The 24,109-nt window shown below is 44.4% G+C and overlaps 1 protein-coding gene across 5 annotated transcripts in view; it reads right to left on the minus strand.

Annotated features, from left to right (window-relative positions):
- The window catches only part of COQ8B (coenzyme Q8B), a 37,860-nt gene extending 21,955 nt beyond the window's left edge, over positions 1–15,905 (minus strand). For 2 of the 5 annotated variants that reach the window (XM_029620100.1, XM_029620096.1), the window contains exons 1-9: positions 15,522–15,661; positions 7,501–7,680; positions 6,151–6,504; positions 5,296–5,362; positions 3,615–3,689; positions 3,342–3,464; positions 2,948–3,033; positions 2,629–2,769; positions 2,241–2,322 (exon numbers count right to left, since the gene is read on the minus strand). In XM_029620100.1, the coding sequence (XP_029475960.1) occupies positions 2,241–2,322; positions 2,629–2,769; positions 2,948–3,033; positions 3,342–3,464; positions 3,615–3,689; positions 5,296–5,362; positions 6,151–6,504; positions 7,501–7,671 (1,099 nt within the window). In that variant the 5' untranslated portion in view covers positions 7,672–7,680; positions 15,522–15,661. The other 3 variants (XM_029620099.1, XM_029620098.1, XM_029620097.1) reach the window with 3 other exon arrangements.
- Between the last annotated feature and the right edge of the window lie 8,204 nt (positions 15,906–24,109).

Below are 24,109 nucleotides of genomic sequence, written 5' to 3' on the forward strand. Positions count from 1 at the left end.
CCGAAAACGACCTCGAGAAGAACCAAAGGACCTAGAGGGCCGAGGCTTGAACTCCGGAAGCTTGTACACCTTATTGTCCCCCAGGGACTTAACAAGTTACTCGAGATCCTCGCCAAATAAATGCTTGCCTTTGAATGGAAAGGAACCCAACTAAGACTTGGAGGAGATATCAGTGGACCAATTGCAGAGTCAAAGGAGCCTCCTGGCCGACATTGCTGAGGACATCGTGCGTGATGAAGTACTACGGAGATCATACAAAGCGTCTGCGGTATAAGCCACGGCTGCCTCCATCCGATTCGCCTGTTCTGCCTTCGCCGGCGGCAGTGTTTGGGCAGTGAGCAACTGCTGCACCTATCAGAGTCTCACCCGCTGCATGAGACTACTGCAGACCGCTGCTCTGATGCCGAGCACGGAAACCTCGAAAGTTCTCAAGAAGAACTTCCAGCTTCCTATCCTGGGAATATTTAAGCGCAGCCTCTCCGGTCACTGGGTTCGTGGTGCACTTGGCAATAGCTGAGATGGCCGAATCCACTTTAGGAATCCTTAAGAAGCTCTAAAGACGACTCCGGTAGAGAGTAAAGCTTCTCCATACACCTAGTGACCCACATACTAGTCTCCGGCGCATCCCACTCCCGAGTCATAAGTTGTAAGAGCATCGAGTGAAAAGGAAAAGTCCTGGGGAGAGGTCGAAGACCCGACAAAACTGGATCTCCCGAAGCAGGCTCAGCCACAGCCTGCGGCGCCTGAATATCCAGCTCCTCTAGCACCTGGGGGATCAAGGGGTCCAGCTTCTCCCGGCGGAACAAACCGAGTACTCTCGGGTCATCGCCTTCTACCGTAGCCAATTTATCCACGTCCTCAGGCGAGTCTGGATCCTGGGATGCGAGATCTAGCGGGTCGGTGCGCAGAGCTGACACCATGTCCTGAGTGGTAACCCCCCGGGGACCTCCGGGTCCTCAGCTGGCCTCGGAACCTTCGCTGGCGGAGGGGTCTGTGCATCCAAATCAGCTTCCGCCTCCATATAGGCTTTGTGCAAAAGAAGCACAAACTGGGAGGAAAAAGGATGCTGTCTCTTTAAGGCCCCCCTCGAGGGAGGCCCGAAGGAGGAGGAGGAGAATCATGCCCCGACTTCTGAGGCCTTACAGGGCTCAAACTGGGCAGCGATAGCTGCAGAGGAAAATTTCCTCCTCCTGAGCTCCGCCCTGCCACTGAGTCCAAGGTAGCCAAAATGGCCGCCGCTCCCGCACTGATCGGGAACGAGGCGGGCCAAAGTCTAAAAGTTTGCAGGGACTTCCCTGCAGCATGCGACCGCGTGTTAGATGCTCCCTGGCATGCCCGCGGCTGTTCCGACGGCCCCTCTCCCCTGGGAAGGCATCGGGAGCAAAGGCCATCGCGGGAGAGCTGCGCTGCCAGCTCCCCACAATCCACGCGGCATGACAACGGGAGCCGCGGCACAGTAAGTCGCTTTATATGAAAAATATCACCTCCAGAGACCCGGCAGAGTAGTAAACCTTTCTTTGTTTTTTTGGGGGGTTTTTTTTGTTTTCTGTTGTACTCCTAATCAACCAGGGGAATTAACAGCCCTGGGTCTGAGTCAAGCAGAAACTGCTCCTTCCAGAGGAATGTCGCATCTCTGGGTAGCAAGGGGGGAGGGACCGGCCCACTGGTAAATCCCCCCATTCACCGGGTGAAAGGAAGAAAACTCCGGGCAATTAGGCTTTCGGGAAAACCCAGCCGTGCCTACCACCAAGGGGAACCAGTTATAACCCCTTGGGAGGACTTGCACTCCTGTTATTTATTTATTTTTTCTTTATATTGAACTAGCCATAGGCAACGAGGGGCTCAAGAACCCCTCACTTTCCAATTCCTGAATAGAAATCTTTTAATTTTTTTTTATTTTTTTTTTTTTACAGGATCAGGACCGCAGGTTCTGCCACCCTTATCTGCTGGAGTCAGAGAAATACTGAAGGGATCGCAGGTGGCTCACCGGTTAAGAGGGGTGCTTTTCAGTTTGATTCTCCAACTCCATCTGCTGGAAGGGAGGCATAATCTCAGCGGTCTGGACTGATCGGGTACGTACAGGGAACTTGGCTTTGGATAGCACCTCTTATGAAAACTGCAACCCAGACACAGAACCTTCATAAAAACTGTAACCAGGAAAGCTTTGAGAGAGACACACAAGGCATTTCCTACAAACTTCACCTACAGTGAGAGAGCCTGCGGCCTTACAGATTTCTTACCTTCTGGAAACACCAAATTCATCTTCAGTAGTGAGAGCAAGTTGTCAATGTCACTGTTGATGCTTTCAGAGATGCCTGGATACTGCCACACAAGAAAGAACGAAAGAGTTCTTACCAGTGGTGATCTGGAAAGCTTCAAACCCAGGCCATGAACAGCAGAGGATGGGGAGAAAACCCCAGAACAGCTATTTATAGAGAGATTAGACACAGGAAAACAAGCAGGTCAGACAACCAAGGGGAGTAGATAAACTAGGCTGGCATGGGACTTGTAAGAAAATCTTGGCCAATGACTTCACTTTGAGAGAGATGGACGAGAACTTCAAGCCCCAGCATAACTCCAACCACAATGACCATGCAGCAGTGAAATGTCAAATTGTGGGTAACTCACCTGGATCTTCATCGCCACCTCTGTGCCATCATTCAGCACCCCCAGGTGCACCTGCCCAATGGAAGCAGCCGCGAAGGGCCGACTCTCGAAGGAAGCCAGCTTACTCTGCCATTCTGGGCCCAGCTCCTCCACCAGTACTTCCTAAAACACCAGAGTGAGGTATGTGAGAGATGCAGCATGCAAGAGACACTCCAGCCAGGAAACAACAATCATTAAACACCAGCAGACCCCAGGCTGGTACTGCTATGTGTTAGCAGTCCAATACTTCTAAGGCATGGAGAGTTGTTTATGTGATTACACTACCCAGAATTTCACTCACAGTCATTTGCCATGTGGGCATAAAATCTGCGCTCTGTCTAACCCGCTCGAAGATCCTCTGCAGCTGAGGGCTGATAAGGCTGTTATCTGCAGACACAGAGAGAGAGAGAGAGATGGGGTTTGGGAATGATACAAGAGGCTGTCTGACCCCCATGGAACCATGGAGAAAGGCAGAGCCACAGTTAAGGCCTCACTGCTAGCAGATGGTAGCCCCATGCATGACATGTGGTCTGGCAAGGCCTCATTGCTATCATAGAGTAGCCCCCATATTTTATACGGTCCAGGAAGGCCACACTATCAGACTTTGTGTGTATTACACTGTTAAGCAAGGCCACACTACTATCTACAGTAGATCCCATGTATGCCACACCAATATCCGACAGGATTCCTTGTACCTTGAATACTCAGCATTTGTCCTATTTTCAGCGCTGCCCCTCGCACCCGGCAGAGTGTGTTCACAATCTTTTCAGCATTAGCCTCTGACAGGAAGGGCTTGGAGTCCAGGATGGAACGAGTATCTGTGCATAGAAGGTTGGGATACTCTTTAACGTTTGGTGGATTGACAGCTACTCCCTACCTCACCATTTATAAAAGACCTAACCACTGCTCTGTGACTGTAAAGTGCAATAGTAGCACTCTAAAAATAATAAAAATTATCTTGTTCTTACCTTTCGGCTTCTCACTATTCAGAGATTTTCGTGCCATTTCTGTTAAGGTGCCAAGTCCCAGACTTACTGCCAGACCTGGAAAGTAAATAACCCTATAAAATCAGCCCTAGCTCATAACATCATAAGGACTGCCATACTGGGTCAGACCGAGGGTTCATCAAACCCAGTATCCTGTTTCCAACTGTGGCCAATCCAGGTCACAAGTAATTGGCAGGATCCCATATCGTAAACAGATTCCATGTTGCTAACATGCACCAATAGTGTCTATTCCCCAAGTCTACTTGGTTAATGATAGTTTATGGACCTTTTTTAAACCCAGCTATCCTAATTGCCTTAACCAATGAATTCCAGAGCTTAATTGTGCATAGAGTGAAAAAGAAATTTCTCCACTTTGTTTTAAACGTGCTGTTTACTAACTTCATGGAGGTCCATATTCCATCATTGTCCGGATAGCAAGACTTATCTGGCTAACTTTGGAGGTATGTTCAATAGTGCAGCCACACTATTGAATATAACTGGCTATCTTTAAGATAGCCTGCTAACTTTATGACAGCTCTTTGGCCCGACTAGACTTAGCTGGCTAAGTTAGCTGGTTAACTTTGAATATCGGAGTTAGCAGGATAACTTAGCTGGCTAACTCAGCTACTCCCAGTTACGGCTAGAATTTGGTCAGATAAATATCCAAATCTGGCTAAATACATTCGAATAAGGACCTCTATATTTTTTGAAAGAGTAAATAACCGATTTACATTTATCTGTTCTACTCATGATTTTATAGACCTTGATTATATCCCACCTCAGCTGTCTCTACTCTAAACTGAACAGCCCTAACCTCTTTTTCATTTCCTCATAGGGGAATCGTTCCATACCCTTTATCATTTTGGCCACTCTCCTCTGTACCTTTTCCAACGCAATTGTATCTTTTTTTGAAATGCGGCAAGCAGAATTGCACAGTACTCTAGGTGCGGTTTCACTATTAAGCGATACAAAAGGTATTATGACATTCTCCCTTTTATTCTCCATTCCTTTCCTAATCATTCCTAACATTCTGTTTGCTTTTTTGACCAGCATCGCACACTGACCGAGGATTTCAAAGTACTATCAACTATGATGCCTGGATCATTTTCCTAGGAGGCAACTCCAAATTGGAAAACAATCCAATAAAATCCATCTCTGCCCCCCACCCCCGAGTCTTATCGTCCCACCATGGGGACCAGCAAAGACAGTGAACGCATTCCTCTTGTCGGCAATAGGTCAAGGTATAGAAGCAAGCGGCGCTCACTGAGTACCTTCCAGGGACACTATCGCAGCTGGGAAAGAAAAACAGCTGGCATGTGAGGCAGCAGGAAACTTCCAGATGGCCTGCTGTCATCCCCAAATCTCTGTATACATTGCAAATGGAGAATACAGACCATGAGAGGGAGGCACCAGCAGCAGAGAGCTCTATTGCCCAAATTGGGTCACTTGCCAAATTATTTTGGCTTTAAGGCCAATTCTTTAAAAAAAAATTCATTTGCGATGCTATATCCTATGGACTGCGCCTCACATTACTGCCCTCTCGAGCTGGGATGACTACATCCCCTTAAAAGAACTTCTCAGCCAAGTGACTGATTCCATGCAGCTAGGCATTCCTAAGCCCAAAATTAAATTATGGTTTGAACAGATGTATTTATGTTTTTACCTCCAAAGTTGGCAAGACGACTGATTCGAGAGGCAGGGACTTTCCTTTCTCGTGACCTTTCATTCAGCTGCAAAATCAGGAGGAAAATGCATATTACAAACCCCCCCCCCAAAAAAAAAACAGAATTCCTGAAACCTGAAGTAAGGTAACCAGGTAGTTTCAAGCCACGAGGAGACAGGCTGATCCCAGTTCAGGACTTCGATCTCTCACCTGACCCAGCCCATCACGAACAGGCTGGGCTAGTCCTGGTCCTGGTCCTGTGCAGACTGATTTTTAAGAACTCTTATGTCCTGTCTAAGAATGGCAGGACAGCAAATCCAAAGACGACAGAGAGCTACCGGGCAAGCCTCTAGACCAGAAGCAAGGGAAGAGACCCGGGATTCCAGATGGAAAATTAAAAGGCAAGGATTTTTTTTTTTTTTTTTTTAAACTTGGGAACTTGACATTTGAAGGGCCAGGAAGGGGATCCGAGAGCACAAAAGCAGAACTGTGGGCACAAGGACTGGCTTCAGGAAAGTGAGATGTGACCCATGAAATGCTGATACGACTAGCCTGTAAAATGTCAGCATCTTGCCACCTGTTAGTTACATTACAAAGCTAGGGCTCTGCCTAGTTACCCGACATCGTTTTCATACGTGAACAGTGCCAGCCATCTGAGCTAAGCAGGAGGCAGAAGTTTGAAAGGGAAGGGGATTCATTAGTGGAACAATTTTGTCTGTGAATCATCGCCCTCCAGTCCAATGTTATCAGCTGGTAAAAGAATAGATCCTGAGCTCTGTCCAGCACTCAGGCCAGCAACTTAACTAGCGAAGCTACTTCTTCTGTGCTATAATGTGCAGGCTGCTGCAGCCTTACCTTTTGCCTGGGAGGCTTGCTCTGGCTTTCGTTCTCCGTTGTTTCCTTGCTTTCCCGGGCTTTCTTCATTTCCTCGTCAGTAAGCCCTCGCACAACAGTATCCTGGTGGAAGGATCTGGCACGCCCCACGTCACTGCAGCAGCTAATCCGATTCCAAACACAGTACCCCGCTGGCCAACGTTGCCCTGCATCAGGTTTCCTTCCGCCGGAAGTGTCAGGCCCCGAACAGGAGGAAGATTTTGGCTCTCCGGAAGCAGCTTCTTCAAGCAGAGATATCTTTGGAGACCATTCCAATCTCATACCCCAGTGAGATTCATCTCCGTCCACTGCCTGGGAACAATCTCGAGCCATTCTCTAAAATATATCCAAGAAAAAAAAAAAGACTTCAAGGTGTCCCAAAAAAATCCTGCACAGAAGGATTTGAAAGACAACTAGTCCAATGTAACAATTCTAGGATGGCTGTGTGGCAGTCTGGTTACAACAGGGAGAACCTGATTTAATTCTGAATCTAGCCAGGGCCAGCTTTAGTACAAATGGTGCCCCCTTACATGATCCCCACTCCCAAATGCTTCATGTGGATTAGCAGATGTCAGGTGCACATAAGCTTCTCTATACGTGAGCAGTAGGGAGGAGTCAGGTCTCTCCCACCTCCTTAGCATCCACCCTCTGCCTCTTATAACCCCGCCCCCCTCCAGCATCCTTGCTCCTCTCCCTTACCTCTCCCATCCCCAACATCCACACCCCTGTCTTAGAACCCCCCCCATTTTGAGTATCCTCTTCTCTCTTAACCCTCGCCCTCATCTCCTATCTTTAAAATAAATTAAATGCAATAGCATTGCTAGAACATGGGTTCCATTTTTCATAGTCCCACTTCGATTGGAATGGACTGCCTGAAAGTTGAAAGGGAAACATCCTGCATGTTTGTAGTTATAGAACATTTGCTTTAGCAAGGATATTTTCCAAAATGCTTTCCAAATACACTGAAGCATTGGTAGTACTCAATTACAGCTGGTACTCCTTTGATCTACCACAGAAAGGTGAAAAAGACTATTCTGAAATCTGAATCTATAAAAATCCTGGATGTCACACATTTTGTAGACCAGCACCTTGGGTGCCCGAGTGACAGATTTTGGCATGAAGAGCATAAACAATCTTGTAGCACTGAATACAGCTCCATATTGGGGGCAGACTGAGCTAGTCCTGGTTTTTACCTAAATGCATGCATCTTATCCTGATTTCCCTAAGAAAAAGCAGAACCGCATCTCCAAGCACAGTTGGGGGTAAAACCAGGATTGGCTCAGATTGTCTCTCCTATCTTTAGTAACAAGCATCCGAAGATCAGGAAGTTACCTTATAGTTTGCCAGCAGCAAACTGCTGTGCTGCCGAATCGCCCCTTGCACAAACTTCAGTCCAGGTTCCAGAGCAGAGCTGCGGGCCACCAATTGCACAAGCTCGCCTGGCATCTCCGCCTGCCCAATGCGTGCTGTTCCGCGCAGCGCTGAGCCTACCTCACGCCACATGATACCTTCCTAAAACAAAGCAATCAAAGAATACCCAAGGAAGTGCTTTTATAGCTATAGGAAGAGATGCTCTGTATCCTGATGCAGTGCTGCGTTATTCAATTTGGTAAAAAAAAAAGGAAAATTGGTTCTTACCTGCTAAATTTTCTTTCATGGAATACCATAGATCAGTCCAGACAACTGGGTTTTATATCCCTACCAGCAGATGGAGGCAGAGAATAAAAACTTTTCAGGCACTGCTACATAACCACCTGCAGTCCCCTCAGTATTGATCTGTACCCAAACCTATGTAGAGGCATACCCTGAAATTCAACCACAAGTCTTCCCTTCCTAGGGCAAACAAAGAACTCAGGGTTTGGGGCCCCCTGAACTGGAGTCCTCACATCCAACAAAGGAACCGAAAAACTCAGAGCAGCGAGCGGAGAAGAGGGACCGGACCACCAGTAATCCTCTCCTGTGCCTTACCTTCCAGGAGCCCCACGCGGTAACCAACCCCAGCTCCTCAGCCTTCTACCAGGGGGATGGTTTACTAGAACCTGCCTAACCCCATGGGAGGATTTCTCAATTTTTGTTCAATTTTCTTTGGTGTTGAAGGGATATAGTCCCAACCCTAAGATCAGGGCAATACTGCAGGGTTTGCACCACCTCCATCTGCTGGAGACAGAGAAATACTGAAGGGATACAGGTGGCACGCCAGGTTAAGATAGGGTGCCCTTCGAGTTTTTCTCTGTCTCCATCTGCTGGAAAGGAGGCATAACCCACAGTCTGGACTGATCCGGGTACATACAGGGAACTGGAGTCCTCACATCCAACAAAGGAACCAAAGAATACTCACCAAAATTTGCCTCCTCTGGCGCCTGCACATCTAAATGGTCCCACAGCTGCAACCAAGGGAAAAAAAAAAGAAAACCCCAGACAGAAGAAAGTATACTTCCCTGCTGCTAGCTGAAGACTCCAGGAAGAAGACCTCAGGCGGAAAGAGGGAACCAGGACTCCTAGTTTTCAGACCTATGGATGCTGCGAGCTAAAGCCAATCAGGGATTGCCAACCCCCTGCTCTCCCAGCTCAACCTGAGGGTTGGCTCACGAAGGTCCCAGGGAGCGGTCTCTTCTAATCTTCTTTCTGGTCTGTCTCTCTCTTTTTTTCCCCAGAGAAATACTGAGGGACTGCAGGTGGCACTCTCAGTTATGTAGCAGTGCCTGAAACGTTTTTATTCTCTGCCTCCATCTGCTGGTAGGGATGCAAACCCCACTTGTCTGGACTGAGCTGGGTTTGAACAGGAAGATGCAATATTCTTCAAATATTTATTGTTCCAAAAGTAAAGTGCTCCTCTTTTACCGCAAAGTTAAAGTGCTGTTCTACTTTTGCCAAAAAGTCCCAAGTCACAGTATCCCCTGTACACTTGGGCATGATTCGTTACAAAACAAATCCCAAAACCTTTTTGTTCAAATGATATTCATTAGTCAAGTCCCTGTATCTTTTTGCACCAAGGTGCTCAGCGTGAACTCTTGTACTCAGGAAGAGGACATTCGGAAGAAAACATAAAAAAGGACAGTTGCACTGATTTTCACTCCAAACCAAAACTGACAATGCACAGTTAAAAGTTTGTATCTTATGTCTTGATTTGATAAATAATTGAATTTTTGTGTGATTAATTTTGTATTTGTATATAGCTTAAATATTGTTTTAAAACAATGTGAAATGTTTTCAAAAAAACTGAACTTTTTGGATACCGAAAGATGTGAAACTTAATGCTAAATTATGCAAATTAGCCACAACTGCAGAATTTTGAAAAAGTTGCAGCAGAAAACTGGACTACTTATGATTAAGATCTCATAACCTTCCACCTGAGGTACTATTTGTCATTAAAGACCCTGTCACCTACCACACTTCATTATTAAAAATCCCATAGCCTTCATCGTAAGATCCTATTTAATATTAAAGTCCCCTTATCCTTCCACCTCAAGCATTCATAATTAAAGTTCCTGAGGTGCTCTTCAAGTCCCTATATTCTTGCACCTAAGGCACTATCTTATAAAATAAAATCCAGTTTCCATTTGTCACACGCTACTATTTAAACACTTCTATAATGCTGCTAGATGTCTGTTCTCAGTAGAGCTGACAATCAAATCAAGACAAACATACAGGGCAAAAGAGAATTTGGGAATTTATTTTATTAAGAAAATGGTTAAAAATTAATTAGGCTATAAAGGAGGATAAATCGAGGTTAAGATCTCAATGCAGCCTCAAAAAGGTGGGTTTTTCAACAGGATTTGAATAAGGCAAGAAAGCATGACTCATTAGCTCAGGAAACCAATTCCACCAGGCAGACAGTGCAGCCAAGTGGAAAGCACAGAATCGGGAATTGGTAGTAAAGGAGAAGGGTATTGATTTATTTTAAACATTTTTACCCCGCTAAATTCAAGATCCTTACAGAGGAACATTTCTAATAAAACTTAAATACAGTACAAAAACTAATATCAAAGGTTAAAAGCAAAGCAACAGAAATAAACCTCAGGTTGTATGCAATTTTTATATCAATTGCTTTTCTCAAGCATATGGTATTACCTCCAAAGCAAAATCACTATAAACAAGACCTCACTGTAATATTATTGGGTAAAGAAATCTTTTGGCACCTAGACTGGCACAAATGCCGGTTTCTGTGTAAGACTAATATAAGTTGAAAGAGAACAAATAAATCTCCCCGACGCGGATCTTATATCGAAACACGAACTCGTGTCAGGGTTCCTATTCTTTGCACAATGGGATTCACAAGAACTGCTCAGCACTGCAAGATAAGTATTGTTCTTATCTGCAAACTAAAAAACTGCATCAAAAATTACCCCGGACCAATGATTATTGAGAAGGCTATGAAAGTGATCATCTGCTGGTAGAGCCTATTATGAGGTCTTACTTTGCTTTGGAGGTAATGTTATATGGTGAAGAAAGGTAATTGATTTAATAACTGCATACAACCTGAGGTTTATTACTTCTGTCATCTTGAATCTCTCGGTTTTGTAAACGTCAGTGTATTCTGAGCTAAAAGAAAAAATAAATTAAAAACTATAAAAGATGGTAAGAACACCTTAAAAAGTAATAAAAGGTATAAACTGCACTGAATATATATTAAGCCAGGGACCAGTGCTTTTCAATATATATATATATAAATGATCTGGAAAGGAACGACGAGTGACGTTATCAAATTTGCAGATGACACAAAATTATTCAGAGTAGTTAAATCACAAGCAGACTGTGATACATTACAGGAGGACCTTGCAAGACTGGAAGATTGGGCATCCAAATGGCAGATGAAATTTAATGTGGTCAAGTGCAAGGTGATGCATATAGGGAAAAATAACCCTTGCTGTAGTTACACGGTTAGGTTCCATATTAGGAGCTAGCACCCAGGAAAAGGATCTAGGCATCATAGTGGATAATACTTTAAAATAGTCAGCTCAGTGAGCTGCAGCAGTCAAAAAAGCAAACAGTATGTTAGGAATTATTAGGAAGGGAATGGTTAATAAAATGGAAAATGTCATAATGCCTCTGTATCGCTCTATGGTGAGACCACACCTTGAATATTGTGTACAATTCTGGTCGCCGCATCTCAAAAAAGATATAGTTGCGATGGAAAAGGTACAGAGAAGGGAAACGAAAATGATAAAGGGGATGGAACAGCTCCCCTATGAGGAAAGGCTGAAGAGATTAGGGTTGTTCAGCTTGGAGAAGAGACAGCTGAGGGGGGATATGATAGAGGTCGTTAAGATCATGAGAGGTCTTGAACGAGTAGATGTGACTCGGTTATTTACACTTTCGAATAATAGAAGGACTAGGGGGCATTCCATGAAGTTAGCAAGTAGCACATTTAAGACTAATCAGAGAAAATTCTTTTTCACTCAACGCACAATAAAGCTCTGGAATTTGTTGCCAGAGGATGTGGTTAGTGCAGTTAGTGTAGCTGGGTTCAAAAAAGGTTTGGATAAGTTCTTGGAGGAGAAGTCCATTAACGGCTATTAATCAAGTTTACTTAGGGAATAGCCACTGCTATTAATTGCATCAGTAACATGGGATCTTCTTAGTGTTTGGATAATTGCCAGGTTCTTGTGGCCTGGTTTGGTCTCTGTTGGATACAGGATGCTGGGCTTGATGGACCCTTGGTCTGACCCAGCATGGCAATTTCTTATGTTCTTAAATTAAAAAACAAAAAACAAAACCATTTACATCAACTGAAGCCTTAGTAAAAATAAATGCTTGAGTTTTCCTAAAAGATTTTACACGTTTCTTTCCTCAATGCCTCCGGTAAATTATTCCACAGTGCTGGAGCCATTATCGCAAACATCTTTTGAGACTCATTTAGCCTGATTAAGCAGGGGCTAGGGATACCCAAGACTAGTTTGTCTGACAGAAGTGACTTATCTGAAGAGGGGAGTGCAGGAGGAGGGGTGAGAGATAAGGAAGGAGAGGTTCTATAAGCTGCAGATACTCTTATAAGTAAGAGGAACTTGAATTGTATGTGGAAACAGATAGGGAGCCAATGTAGTGACTTGAGAAGAGGGGTTATACTGAGTGTAGCGACTTTAAGAACATGTCATACTGGGTCAGACCAAGGGTCCATCAAGCCAAGCATCCTGTATCCAACAGAGACGAAACCAGGCCACAAGAACCTGGCAATTATCCAAACACTAGCATCCTGTTTCCAACAGTGGCCAATCCAGGCCATAAGAACCTGGCAAGTACCCAAAAACCAAGTCTATTCCATGTTACAGTTGCTAGTAATAGCAGTGGCTATTTTCTAAGTCAACTTAATTAATAGCAGGTAATGGACTTCTCCTCCAAGAACTTATCCAATCCTTTTTTAAACACAGCTATACTAACTGCACTAACCACATCCTCTGGCGGCAAACTCCAGAGTTTAATTGTGTGTTGAGTGAAAAAGAACTCTCTCAGATTAGTTTTTTTATGTTTAACAATTTTTATTGGTTTTGCAAAAAAAATACAGAACAAAGAGGGTGTGTCCTGAGCCCTCCCAAGGTTAGTCAAACCAACAAACAGATACAACTTTTCTCCCCCCCACAGACAAGAACCCCCCCCCCCCCCATTCCCCCCCCCAACCCATCCCCCCCCTGTAATCCTTTATAGTCCACAATATTGAAGACAGACGGAGTGGTCGAGCAGACTGCCTGGATCCGCAGGCACGGCCGAGTAAAAGATAGCAGTCCCCACTCAGTCATTCAGCGCAAGGCTACGCGCCCGAGCTCTCTCAGATTAGTTTTAAATGTGACCCATGCTAACTAACTTCATGGAGTGCCCCTTAGTCTATTATCCGAAAGAGTAAATAACCGATTCACATCTACCCGTTCTAGACCTCTCATGATTTTAAACATCTCTATCATATCCCCCCTCAGCCGTCTCTTCTCCAAGCTGAAAAGTCCTAACCTCTTTTGGAAAAAGAATGTTGCATAGACTGTAGTGGAGAGAGATGGCTCCTTGGGAGACCTGTGAGGAGCAGGTTACAGTAGTCTAAGCAGGAGGTGATGAGAAACTGGATAAAGGTTCTAGTAGTTTCTATTTTATGAATTTTAACATGTTTGTATATGAATTTATGAACTGTTTGTTAATATGTATTACTATTTGTGTATGTGCAAATATGTAAACCGCCTAGACGGATAGACCCCTACCCATTGTGCGGTATATAAGAATTTTAAATAAATACATTAAATAAATAAGGGATGGATTTTGGTGATGTTTCAGAGAAATATTTTAGCAGTGGCTTGGAGAGGAAAGGAGTTGAAAATGGCTCCAAGGTTACAGGCTGAAGGGACTGGATCACAGAATAAGAGAAAGGAGGAAGAGGAGAAGTGGGCTTGGGGGTGGGAGGAGAAGATAAGGAACTCTGTTTTGGCCATGTTGAGATTAAAGAGATGATGGGACATCCGGGCAGCAATGTGAGACAAGCAGGCTGAGATTTGTGACTAGATTCCTGATGAACTTTCTGGTGCAGAAAAGTAAATCTGGAAGTTATCAGCATAAAGATGGTATTGAAATCCATGAGAAATCAAAGCAAGAAGTGAATTAATATGGAGAAGAGAAAAGGGCCGAATCCTTAGGCACACCAATTGATACTGGAGTGGCAGTAGAGGAGGATATACCAGAAGACATACTAAAAGTGTAATGAGAGATAAGACGAGAACCAAGGCAAGATGGAGTCCCAAAATCCAAGTGCAGACAGAGTATTAAGGTGATCAAAAGTATCAAAAGCAGAAGACAGGTCAAGTAGGATACGGATATAGTAAAGATCTTTGGTTTTAGCCATAAACTGATCATTGGAAACTTCAGCAAGAGCTATTTATGTGGAATGTAGAAGGCAAAAACCAGACTGGAGTGGATCGAGAATGGCTTGAGATGAAAGAAAGTCAAGACAGCAGTGGTGAACATGTTCAAGTAGTTTGGAAGCAAAAGGGAGGAGGGATATGGGACATAATTAGTAGATCAGATAAGGTCCAGCATGGCATGCACTAATAGGCAGTCAGGGAAAGTTAGTTATCCTCCCCCTCCTCCCTAGGGAGGGAAGGGGGATGGTAAAAAAAATCCTTCCTGCCCAAATCCACCTCCCTTCTCACCTAAGTCAAGGCACCACTGCTGTCACACTGCCTGAAGATGAAGAAAAATTCAGCACAGAGCCTTCAGCAGCCCTGGCCTGCTGACTGACCCTGCGGCATCCCTCGCACAGATTTCCATGTTAACAGGATGCCCATGCAGGAGGAGGAGATGGGGTACCATAGGTCAGTCAGGCCACCAGGGATGCTGAAAGCTTTGCACTGATTTTTTTCTTCATCATCCGACACCACTAGAGGAAGAAGAGGCACGGCAGCAGCAACAAATTCCACTTTAGGCATAGCAGTGGCAACGACACTCCAGCACCTATAAACATTTGGCACCAGAGATAGCTGCCTATGCCTAATCCCAGGCCTGGGGTCCAGCGAGGGATCTGAGGAGTGCCATGATCACAGCATGTTTAAAGGTAGTAGGCAGTGGAAAATGTGACACAGAGGGAGATAGAGCTGAGGAGCTGGTTGGAAAAGTTAGAGGTACAGGTAGACAGTTTGAAGGAGAGAAGCTGGGCAATTTCCTCCACTGTGATTTCGGACAAGAGGAAAAGGTGGCAGGCCAGGAAAAGGGCAGAAGAAAGTAGTGGGGAGAGCATGGAAGAGGGTAACCTAGTGGAGACTAATTTTGAAAACCTTGCCATGGAAATAGTCAGCCATAGTCTGGACTGAGTGAAGGGGGCTGGGCAAGGGAAGTTTGAGGAGGGAACCGAGTGTAGCAAAGTGATGGCGAGAACTGGAAGCAAAGGCAATAGTGATAATTTCAGTTGCCAAACAACCAAACATCTATACTGCCAGCCTGCGACTCAAAGAAAAGCGCGCCAAAGAGAGAGAAAAAGACAAAATCAGAGGAGAGGCGGTGGAGGGAGAGAACAGAGGCTGTCAATCTATTCTGCTGAGAGAATGAGTTGCCATGGGATAAAACCAAATGGGAGTGTTGCAGAGGAGTCAGGATGATGGATTTTGATCGGGGCGAAGAGAAAAGTCTAAGGACTGGGCAGGCACAGGCACAGAATGTAAAATGGAAGTTTTGTGTACGCTTTTCCAACCTGGAGAGAACACACACCGCGTATGTACTACAGCGGGAACATTTTCAAACCCTTACATCCTTTCATTTATGAGGGAATCCCCAAAGTCGTCCACCTAAGGCACTATAACTAATGACTATTTCATCTTTATCTGCCTAAGAAGCTACTCATACCCTTCCGCTTAAAATGCCGGACAGTCCACGTGCACGCTCCCTACCCGTTCCGCCGTTGATCCGGAAGTGATTTATTATTACCACTCCCGAGTCCTCCGCGCCACCAGAAAGTACCACAGTAGCTATGCACCCTCAGCATCTACGCTCGAGCACCGCCCCACTTTCCGCTGAGCCCTGGCGTCATCTTCACCTTCTTTCCCTCAATCACCAATCCGCACCACCAGCGCCCCGTCACAGCCAACCCCCTGGCAGCGGAAGGAGCAGAACGCGAGCTGTCCGGCCCAAATGGCCAAGGAGCCCTCCACCCATCACCACAAAGGGCACCAAAGCTGCTTCCGAGCCAATCAGAGCGCCGAGGGGGTGGAGCGAAGCTGGCGGATTTTGCGGCGGCAGCGTTTGTAACCTACGTCAAGGCCGAGGACTGGATATAGTGTTGTAGTTAAACCAAAGACTTCAGCTGGTTTGTTACTTGCAGAGTATATGAGGTTTATTTTGTAAGTGATTATTTTACAAAGGAAACGAGGCAAGAAATTTCATGCATGGTCTGTAATTAGTTACGGGGCGGTCCCTAGCAGTTGAGGCAGGGCGTAGCCAGAACTGAATTCATGTTTCTTGGAGAGGGGGCGCCTAAGATTAACATGGGTAGGAATTGTGGCTAGCCTCCTACAACCCTCACCCATTTCTCTGTCATGTGAATTTTCATGGCGACCACAAAAGCCTTCTGGCAACATGCTGCATCTCCTGTCTCTTCGCTGACTCGCTTTCTCGCTGTAAATAAGGTAACTATACAAGTGTCAGTCTACTGAAGAGCAATTACGTAAATAGACTTCCACTAGGCATTCCTGAACTTTGAAAGGGCTCAGAGGAGGTGGGGGATAAATAATTACCAGACAAAAGTAAACAAAGACTTTGATGGCCTCAAACTTGTACACGTCTAGCCAATGGGCTGTAATATTTCCTATTCCAAGTTAGCTTCCTTAAAGTTGCAGACTATGATGGACTGGCAGTGATTTCAATGCCTCCAGACCCTCTGACTCAGATGAGACAAGATGCTGCTGTTAGGTATGCGGGCTTAGAAGCCTTAACTATTGGGCCAATACAGTAAAAGTCGCGGGAGAGCTGGCGAGCACCCGCTCTCTCAATGCGCGCACAGGCCAGTGTCCTGGGCGCGCGATTCAGTATGGGCGCCTATGCAAATTAGGGCCCGCGGTAAAAGGAGGTGCTAGGGACACTAGCGGGTCCCTAGCGCCTCCTTTTTGACAGAAGCGGCAGCTGTCAGCGGGTTTTACAGCCGACGCTCAATTTTACCAGCGTCTGTTCTCGAACCCACTGATAGCCACGGGTTCGGAAAACAGATGCTGGCAAAATTGAGCCGACTTGCGGGCCATGGGCAGATTTTTTTTTTTTTTATTAGGCAATTTTTTTGGGGGGGGAGGGGGGCTTCTGACTTAATATTGCTATGATATTAAGTCAGAGGGTGTACAGAAAAGCAGTTTTTTCTGCTTTACTGTACACTTTCCCGTGTCGGCCGAAATTTTTCTGAAAGTAAAATGTGCGACTTGGCTGCACATTTTACTTTTTGTATCGCGCGGGAATGACTAATAGGGCCATCAACATGCATTTGCATGTTGCGGGCGCTATTGGTTTCTGGGGTGGGGTTTGGCAGCGTGTTTTCCACACGCTATTACCCCTTACTGTATAAGGGGTAAAAATAGCGCATCGAAAACGCGCGGTCAAACGGGGGCTAACAGTGCGCTCAGCCTGAGCGCACTTTACTGCATCGGCCCGTATGGTAGTTTATGCTGCTCATGACAGAAGGGGAGCAGCAGTGGGTAAGTTCTACCTTGCTCCTGGCAGGTTTTTGTTTTTATTTAGAAATCTAGGTGGGGTATGTGGCCCGGTATATGGAAAATGAGGATGGGAGGGTCGTGGGGCAGCTGAATAAAATAGAGAAACTGGAAAGGGGTGGGGGAGGGGACCTGCAACCTGCTATGTTTTTATTTTATTTTAGGGGATTGCAAGACCCGATAGGCCAAATATTAAACTTACAGGAGAGAAGGGTGAGAATCGCCTATAGTTTTTTGAGGGGTTTTTTCCAATGCTACTTAGCTGGATGTCTTTGAAGATATCCAGTTAAATGGCTGGATAACTTAAAAACCTAACTGGCTATATTGAAACAAATCAGATAACACTAAAAAAGAGAAGAGGTATAGAAAATAGCAGAACACCAAGTAGAATGTCATTGCCTCCAATATTAGAGCCAGAGACAGAAACAAGAGATATCATAAATAAAGATATCACAATGTCACACTTTCATACAAAGTCTATGGGCAGACTTCATATAAACATATATGAAAGAAATGCCAGAAAGAGAAACTTCATCTCCAAGGCCTATGTTAGAAAGATTAAGAGAACATCTCCAGTCAAGACTTTTTGAGAAGAGAATGTATCCTCATTTGGAACACAAAACTGAGAAGAACTGTTTTGTGTTCCAATATGTGATAATTCACAAAGTATCTATGAATCCTTACAAATTAAATCAGATCCCAGTATATCATTGCCAGACCTACCATCTGTCTCCTCACCAGAACAACTACAGAGTTCAACACCACCAAAAGACACAATGTACCCCAACTTCTTAAAAGGATGCCTGAAGCAATACCATTTAATCTGGAAGAGGAAGCTAAGGAAACTAAAGAATTACAAGGTGTTATCCAATTCATCCAGCCACCAAATCAGTATAAAGCAGTGTCAATGCATGATGCACTGATGAAAGTACAGATGAAATTGTGGAAAACACCTTTCACCATGGCCCCAGTGGCAAAAAAAGACCGACAACAATTATAAGAGTACAAATGTGCCCAGAACACATGAAAGTACAACTGCCTCATGAATCTATAATTGTTGAATCCGCAATGAAGAAAGCAAAGAAAACAGTCCTTTTCAATCCACCCCAGGAAGGGATCTAAGATTCATTGATACAGTGGGGTAAAGAGTCTACCAAGGAGCAAATTACAGGCAAGAAAAGGTGCACATCAGTTGCAAATGATTAAATATCTATATAACAGCCTTGAAAAACTTCAAGAACACTCAAAGCATTTGCTGGAGGAGGAGTTAAAACCCTTCAATGACATGGTGATGGAGACAAAGCACTATACAAAGTACATTGTCCTGTCAATTTATGACTCACCAAATACAGACGAAAGGATCACTAAATTGAACCAGCAATATGCAGACAAAATCTGAAATGGAAACTCCCAAGGAGCCAGACTCTGTCTATAGTATAACAATGTAAAACCAGAAACAGCACCATTCCTCATAAAACAAACAATAAAATCAAGAAACGTAAAGCATCAAATATAAAAGTAAAACCATACAAATAAAAGAATAAATATTTCAAAATTATTGACATAGAGTAACATCCATTAGTCATATACATTTCTTTAAATTTCCCAAGCAATAAAATATTTTAAAATAGCAGACACATCCAATAATTAAAATTAAGGATAAAAAATCCAAGCTTTCCATACCTGTGAACGTTTGATCTCCAGTCATCTTGAGATTGCTGTGGATTAGTGCAAGGGGGCAGGAAGGAGGAACTTTCTCCTCTCATATATACACAGGTTCATTCTTGCTCATATGCACTTACATTTGCACACAGATGTTCACACATGCTTGCTCACACATGCTTTTTCACCTACAGAGACATTCACATATACAGTCATATACAGTTGCTGACCCACATGCTTTCTCATGCATGCATTGTCACAAATGTCTTCACACATGTTCTTTCACATATACACAGAGGTTCTCACAATCAGACAGATTTTAAAAGGCCTGCACATGTAAATCCCAGGGTTTATGCTCGTGGCCAGGCCTTGCGTGCATTGCGCAAATTGTCAAAGTTTCCATTTCAGATTATAAACCCTGGTATGCACCCAAGTGCCGGGCCTCTTCAAAGGGGCAGGCTGAGGGGTGGGGCGGGCTGAGGGGTGGGCTGGGACAGCACTGCCAGCAGCTGGCCAGCACATGTGCATTGCTTCTGCTCCCAAGGAGCAGTAAGTAAAAAAAAAAAAAAAAAAAATTGGGGTAGATAGTTATGAATTAGGGGTCGAGGAGGAGAGGGGAAAGGGAAGGAAAGTTAGGTAGGGGGGTAGGGAAGTTCCCTCCCAGTCCGCTCCTTAATTGGAGCGGACTGGGAGGGAACTCGGGGAGGCCTGATTGCGTCGCTGCATGTACTCTTACAAAATTCAGCCCCCCTGCGCGTGCCACCCGCACAAGCGCATTCGGATTATAAAATCTGGCGCACATGTGCAAGTGCCCCACGGATTTTATAACATGCGTGCTGGTGAGCACATGTCATGAAATCGGTGCGCACATGGACGCACGCGCCAATGTTATAAAATCTACTCCAAAGCTCTTTCACATGCACAGTTGCTCACGTGCTCTTTTACATACACACTGAGGTTCTCACAATGCTCTTTCACACACGTTCTTTCACATATGCTCTTTCAGACACACACACACACACACAATCTCATACATATACATGCTCTCTCACCTACACATACTTTCTCTCATACATACACAAATGCTCTCACAAATACACTCTCCCTCTACCTCACGCTCATGTGCTGCCTCTTTCCTTTCTTGGCTGTGGGCTGCATAAACTCAGCCGGGGACTCTTATTTTCTTCTTTTGTTAACAACTGCTGGGCCTCTTCCTTGCTGCTGGTGGGTTGGCTCCACTGGTGGCCCAAGGGGGCCTTCCCTTCTTCACTGCCGGTGGCACACGGGGCCTTCCTTTCTTCGCCATTGCTGGCGGCCTGCGGGGTCTCCTTTCTTCTTCAACCACCGAAGGGGCCTCTTCTGTATTTCAGCTGCTGGGAGAGAAGCTTGTGCGTATGTGCTCTGCTGTATGCACGTGGTTCAGAGTCTTTGTGTGCATGCACACACACACATACCTTAAAGGAAACAGTGCCCATTCCACGTTCTTACCAAAGATGGTATCACAGTTCCATCTGTAGCAAGTAATAATTCTACTAGCATTTTTTCTAAAGTCACATATGGCACCAGCGGAGCAATTATTTTATACCCTAGTTTGCAGATGAGCTATCTTATTTTATCTATACAGAACTCATGCTTACTGAAAAATGAACCAGCTCTTTATATTCTACAACAGAACAAAAAGGGCACTTTAATATTAAAACAGACATCTAAATTATCAAAACGCACATCCAACCACTTGTTAAGTTGAGTGCACTTTATTCATAAACCTGACAGACAGAATATACAGAGACATAGAGAATTGGTTCTGGGCCTAGCCAGTTCAGAACCTGTTAACTAACAAATTTGCATGGCCGAAGAACACTGACCCTGATACCTACCCCCCACCCCCACACATAATTGCTTTTTGCTTACCTATTGCCCACTGATTCATATCTCCCAGATATTTGCTTTTTACTGGCAGAAAGATAAGGTTATAGAACAGACCTCTGACACAATCCACTTTTGAGGTGTCCCTTACAACATGGCAGGGACTGAGATGCTGCCACCCTGTGCACCAAAGGAGGTGTGCCCCTGTGTCGATTTTCTCAGTTGGAACTCTCCATGGTTTGCATTTAGCTTCTCCATCATTGGGCATGAAGAGAAAAGGTAATCAATGAATCCACCTGTCCAAATCCATGCCTTCCTCCTCTGACTCTGGAAGCTTCCATTTTCCAATGAAAAAGCAATGCAGGACTCGCTGAACTTGGAGCTGTTGGCTCCATTCTTGAGGAAGCTTCAGTCTCCTTAAGTCCTGATGGTCCTCTTCCTCCACATGCAGATTTTATTGACCTTCAACGAAACTGAGAATGTGGAGGTGGATGCTCCTACCACTTTCCTTATCCATGATGGGGCGTTCCCTGTAAATGTGGGTTTCCTTCTTGTCCTACAGACCTGTCCATATGCGTGAGATGCAACCCCCAACCAGCAGATGGAGGCAAAGACAAAGATTCAAGAGCTGATTTCACTCTCTACAAAAGGTCCTGTGCTGCTTTTATTCCTTAGTACATCTCTGCCTCAGCAGACGTGCACACATGTTGGCTGGTGCTGCAGCAGATAGATGTTTGCGTAGTAACTTGTTCCTGTGGTGTCTTCAGTTCTGGGCTTCCAGGAAAACAGGTTTGGTAAAAGCAGAAGCCCAGGAGAGCAGGCAAAATGCATTGAAGATCCTGGTGGAAGCAGGCTCCCAGAGTAACTGACAGTGGGTCCTCAGTTAAATACAGACCTAATTCAGGCTGGTGCAAAGTCTCCTTAGCCCCACAGAGTGCTGGAGCAGAAAAATGCAGCAGCATTATAAGGGAGACACCGAGGACAAATGGGACTTGAGGCCCTAAGCATGCTTTGGCACATAAAAAAAACAGACTCCCAGGGTATCAGGCAGAGAGCACTAATTTCCCTGGTTGAGTAGGCTCCCAGGGCAGCAAGCATACAGCCTATGTCCCTGGTAAGAGCAGGAATTGAAGAAGAAGACCCCGCAGGTAAGGCTGAGGAAATCAGCATGTCAGCTAATGCATAGGAAACTGTTGGAATGTTTTGCCTACAATATCGTACCCATTAACTTTATGAACTGCCTTCAAGGAAAGGTAGCTATGCTCGGTGATTGGAGTAACAAGTTCTTAACTGTGAGAAATTTCTTGAGGGCGTTTCTCCAACATGCAGGCAAGGTCAGTTAGGAGTTGCAGAAGCTCTAATGACCAGGCTGTGCAGCTGGCTGTGGCTGACAGATTACTTCTCTTGTACTCTAGTAACCTTCCTTGGCTGGACTCTGATGCAGAGCAGCAGGTTATAATCCTGAAACCTGGTTGTGAATTACAATTCTATTGCCCTTCTCACTCCAACAGTAACATGGAATAGACTTAGTTTTTGGGTAATTGCCAGGTTCTTATGGCCTGGATTGGCCACTGTTGGAAACAGGATGCTGGGCTTGATGGACCCTTGGTCGGACCCAGTATGGCATGTTCTTATGTTAACTCCTTGCCAGGTTTTGTAGTTAGTTAGTTAGTTAGTTAGTTATTTATTTATTTATTTATTTATTTCATTAACAGTTTTATATACCGCAGTTCAGGTAACAAAGTTACTAATCACTTCGGTTCACATTTCAACAATTACAATGACAATATAAAGAATAGTTTATAATGTCTTACATAGAACAGGGTGATTTAACTTGGATAAAAACTAATAATGAATAGGGAAAGTACAATTTAAATACATATGTCTTGTATATACATGAGTGAGTTAAGAGAATGCTTGGTTGAACAGCCAGGTTTTGAGTCTTTTTTTGAAGGTTGGTGTCGATTGTTCGAGTCTGAGGTCTGGTGGGAGTGAATTCCAATGTATAGGGCCTGCGGTGGATAGAGTTCTTCTACTTAGTGTTGTTTTGACGGGATGTGCTTGTAGGGTGCCTCTCTGGCCTTGTCTCCTCGGTCAGGAGGTAGAGTGAAGATGTAATGGGATCGTGAGCTCAATTTGGGTGGAGTGGTGGATGACTTTGTGGATGATTGAGAGGGTCTTGTATAGGATTCTGTATTTGATTAGGAGCCAGTGTAGGTTCTTTAGGATGGGTGTTATGTGGTCCCTTTTGTTGGATTTTGTTAGAATCCTTGCTGCGGCATTCTGTAGCATTTGTAACGGTTTCAGTGTGTTAGCAGGTAGACCTATCAGCAATGAGTTGCAGTAATCTAGTTAGAGGGTTCTTGTCTGAAAATAAAGTGTATGGAGCGTTTTTCATATAGAAATATGTACTTATGTATAGATAGTCTTATAAGTATTTATATATACTTGTATATTTTTATATTTATATCTATACATGTATTTATATATTGTTTATTTATTTAGAAAATTTTAGGTTGCATTATTACAAGAGCTAAGCAGCTTCCAATAAAACATTCATTCATTTATATATATATATATATATATATATATATATATATATATATATATTCAACTTTAGTTCTCTGTAAACTGACGCGATATGTACTAGTACATGAACATCGGTATATAAAAGCCTTTAAATAAATAAAATAAATAAATATACTCATATATTAGAAAGGAGTGTGTATATTAAGGCAAGAAGCCAGATATTCACCTCTCCTTTTTTCTTCTGCAGGAAGGAAGTTTCCTAGTGAGACTGGTAAAACCAAATTAAGCTGAAGATATTAGCAGACCATTACAAAAGCTGCCCTATATACAAAGTGTATAATAATAATTTGCTGTCCAAATCAAATTCCGCTGATATCTCTTGAAATGATTTCAGAGTACCCTCCTTGCTCAAAAACTGTGCGGGCACTTTCAAGACTCGGGCTGCCCATATTGCAAAAATCTGATTTTGGGTCCCAGGCAAAAACTGCTGATTGCCAACTATGGGTAAAAACTGTGAGATAGAGTTCTTTAAATGGAGTGAGGAGTAAAGGTCCTTCCGAGTGTGGACCAGTGGGATGACCAAAGGGCTACCCTTAAGATTGTGAGGCTGCTAATGGAGAATGCAAAACATCGCCCAAACTAGAAAGAGTAAGAAGGTCCCTTTCCAATCTTATAGGGGTGTAAAACTGAGTCCCCAACAACCAGTTGAGACACATGAGTGTACTCTC

Source organism: Rhinatrema bivittatum, chromosome 11 (genome assembly GCF_901001135.1).
Source record: "Rhinatrema bivittatum chromosome 11, aRhiBiv1.1, whole genome shotgun sequence".
NCBI lineage: Eukaryota > Metazoa > Chordata > Amphibia > Gymnophiona > Rhinatrematidae > Rhinatrema > Rhinatrema bivittatum.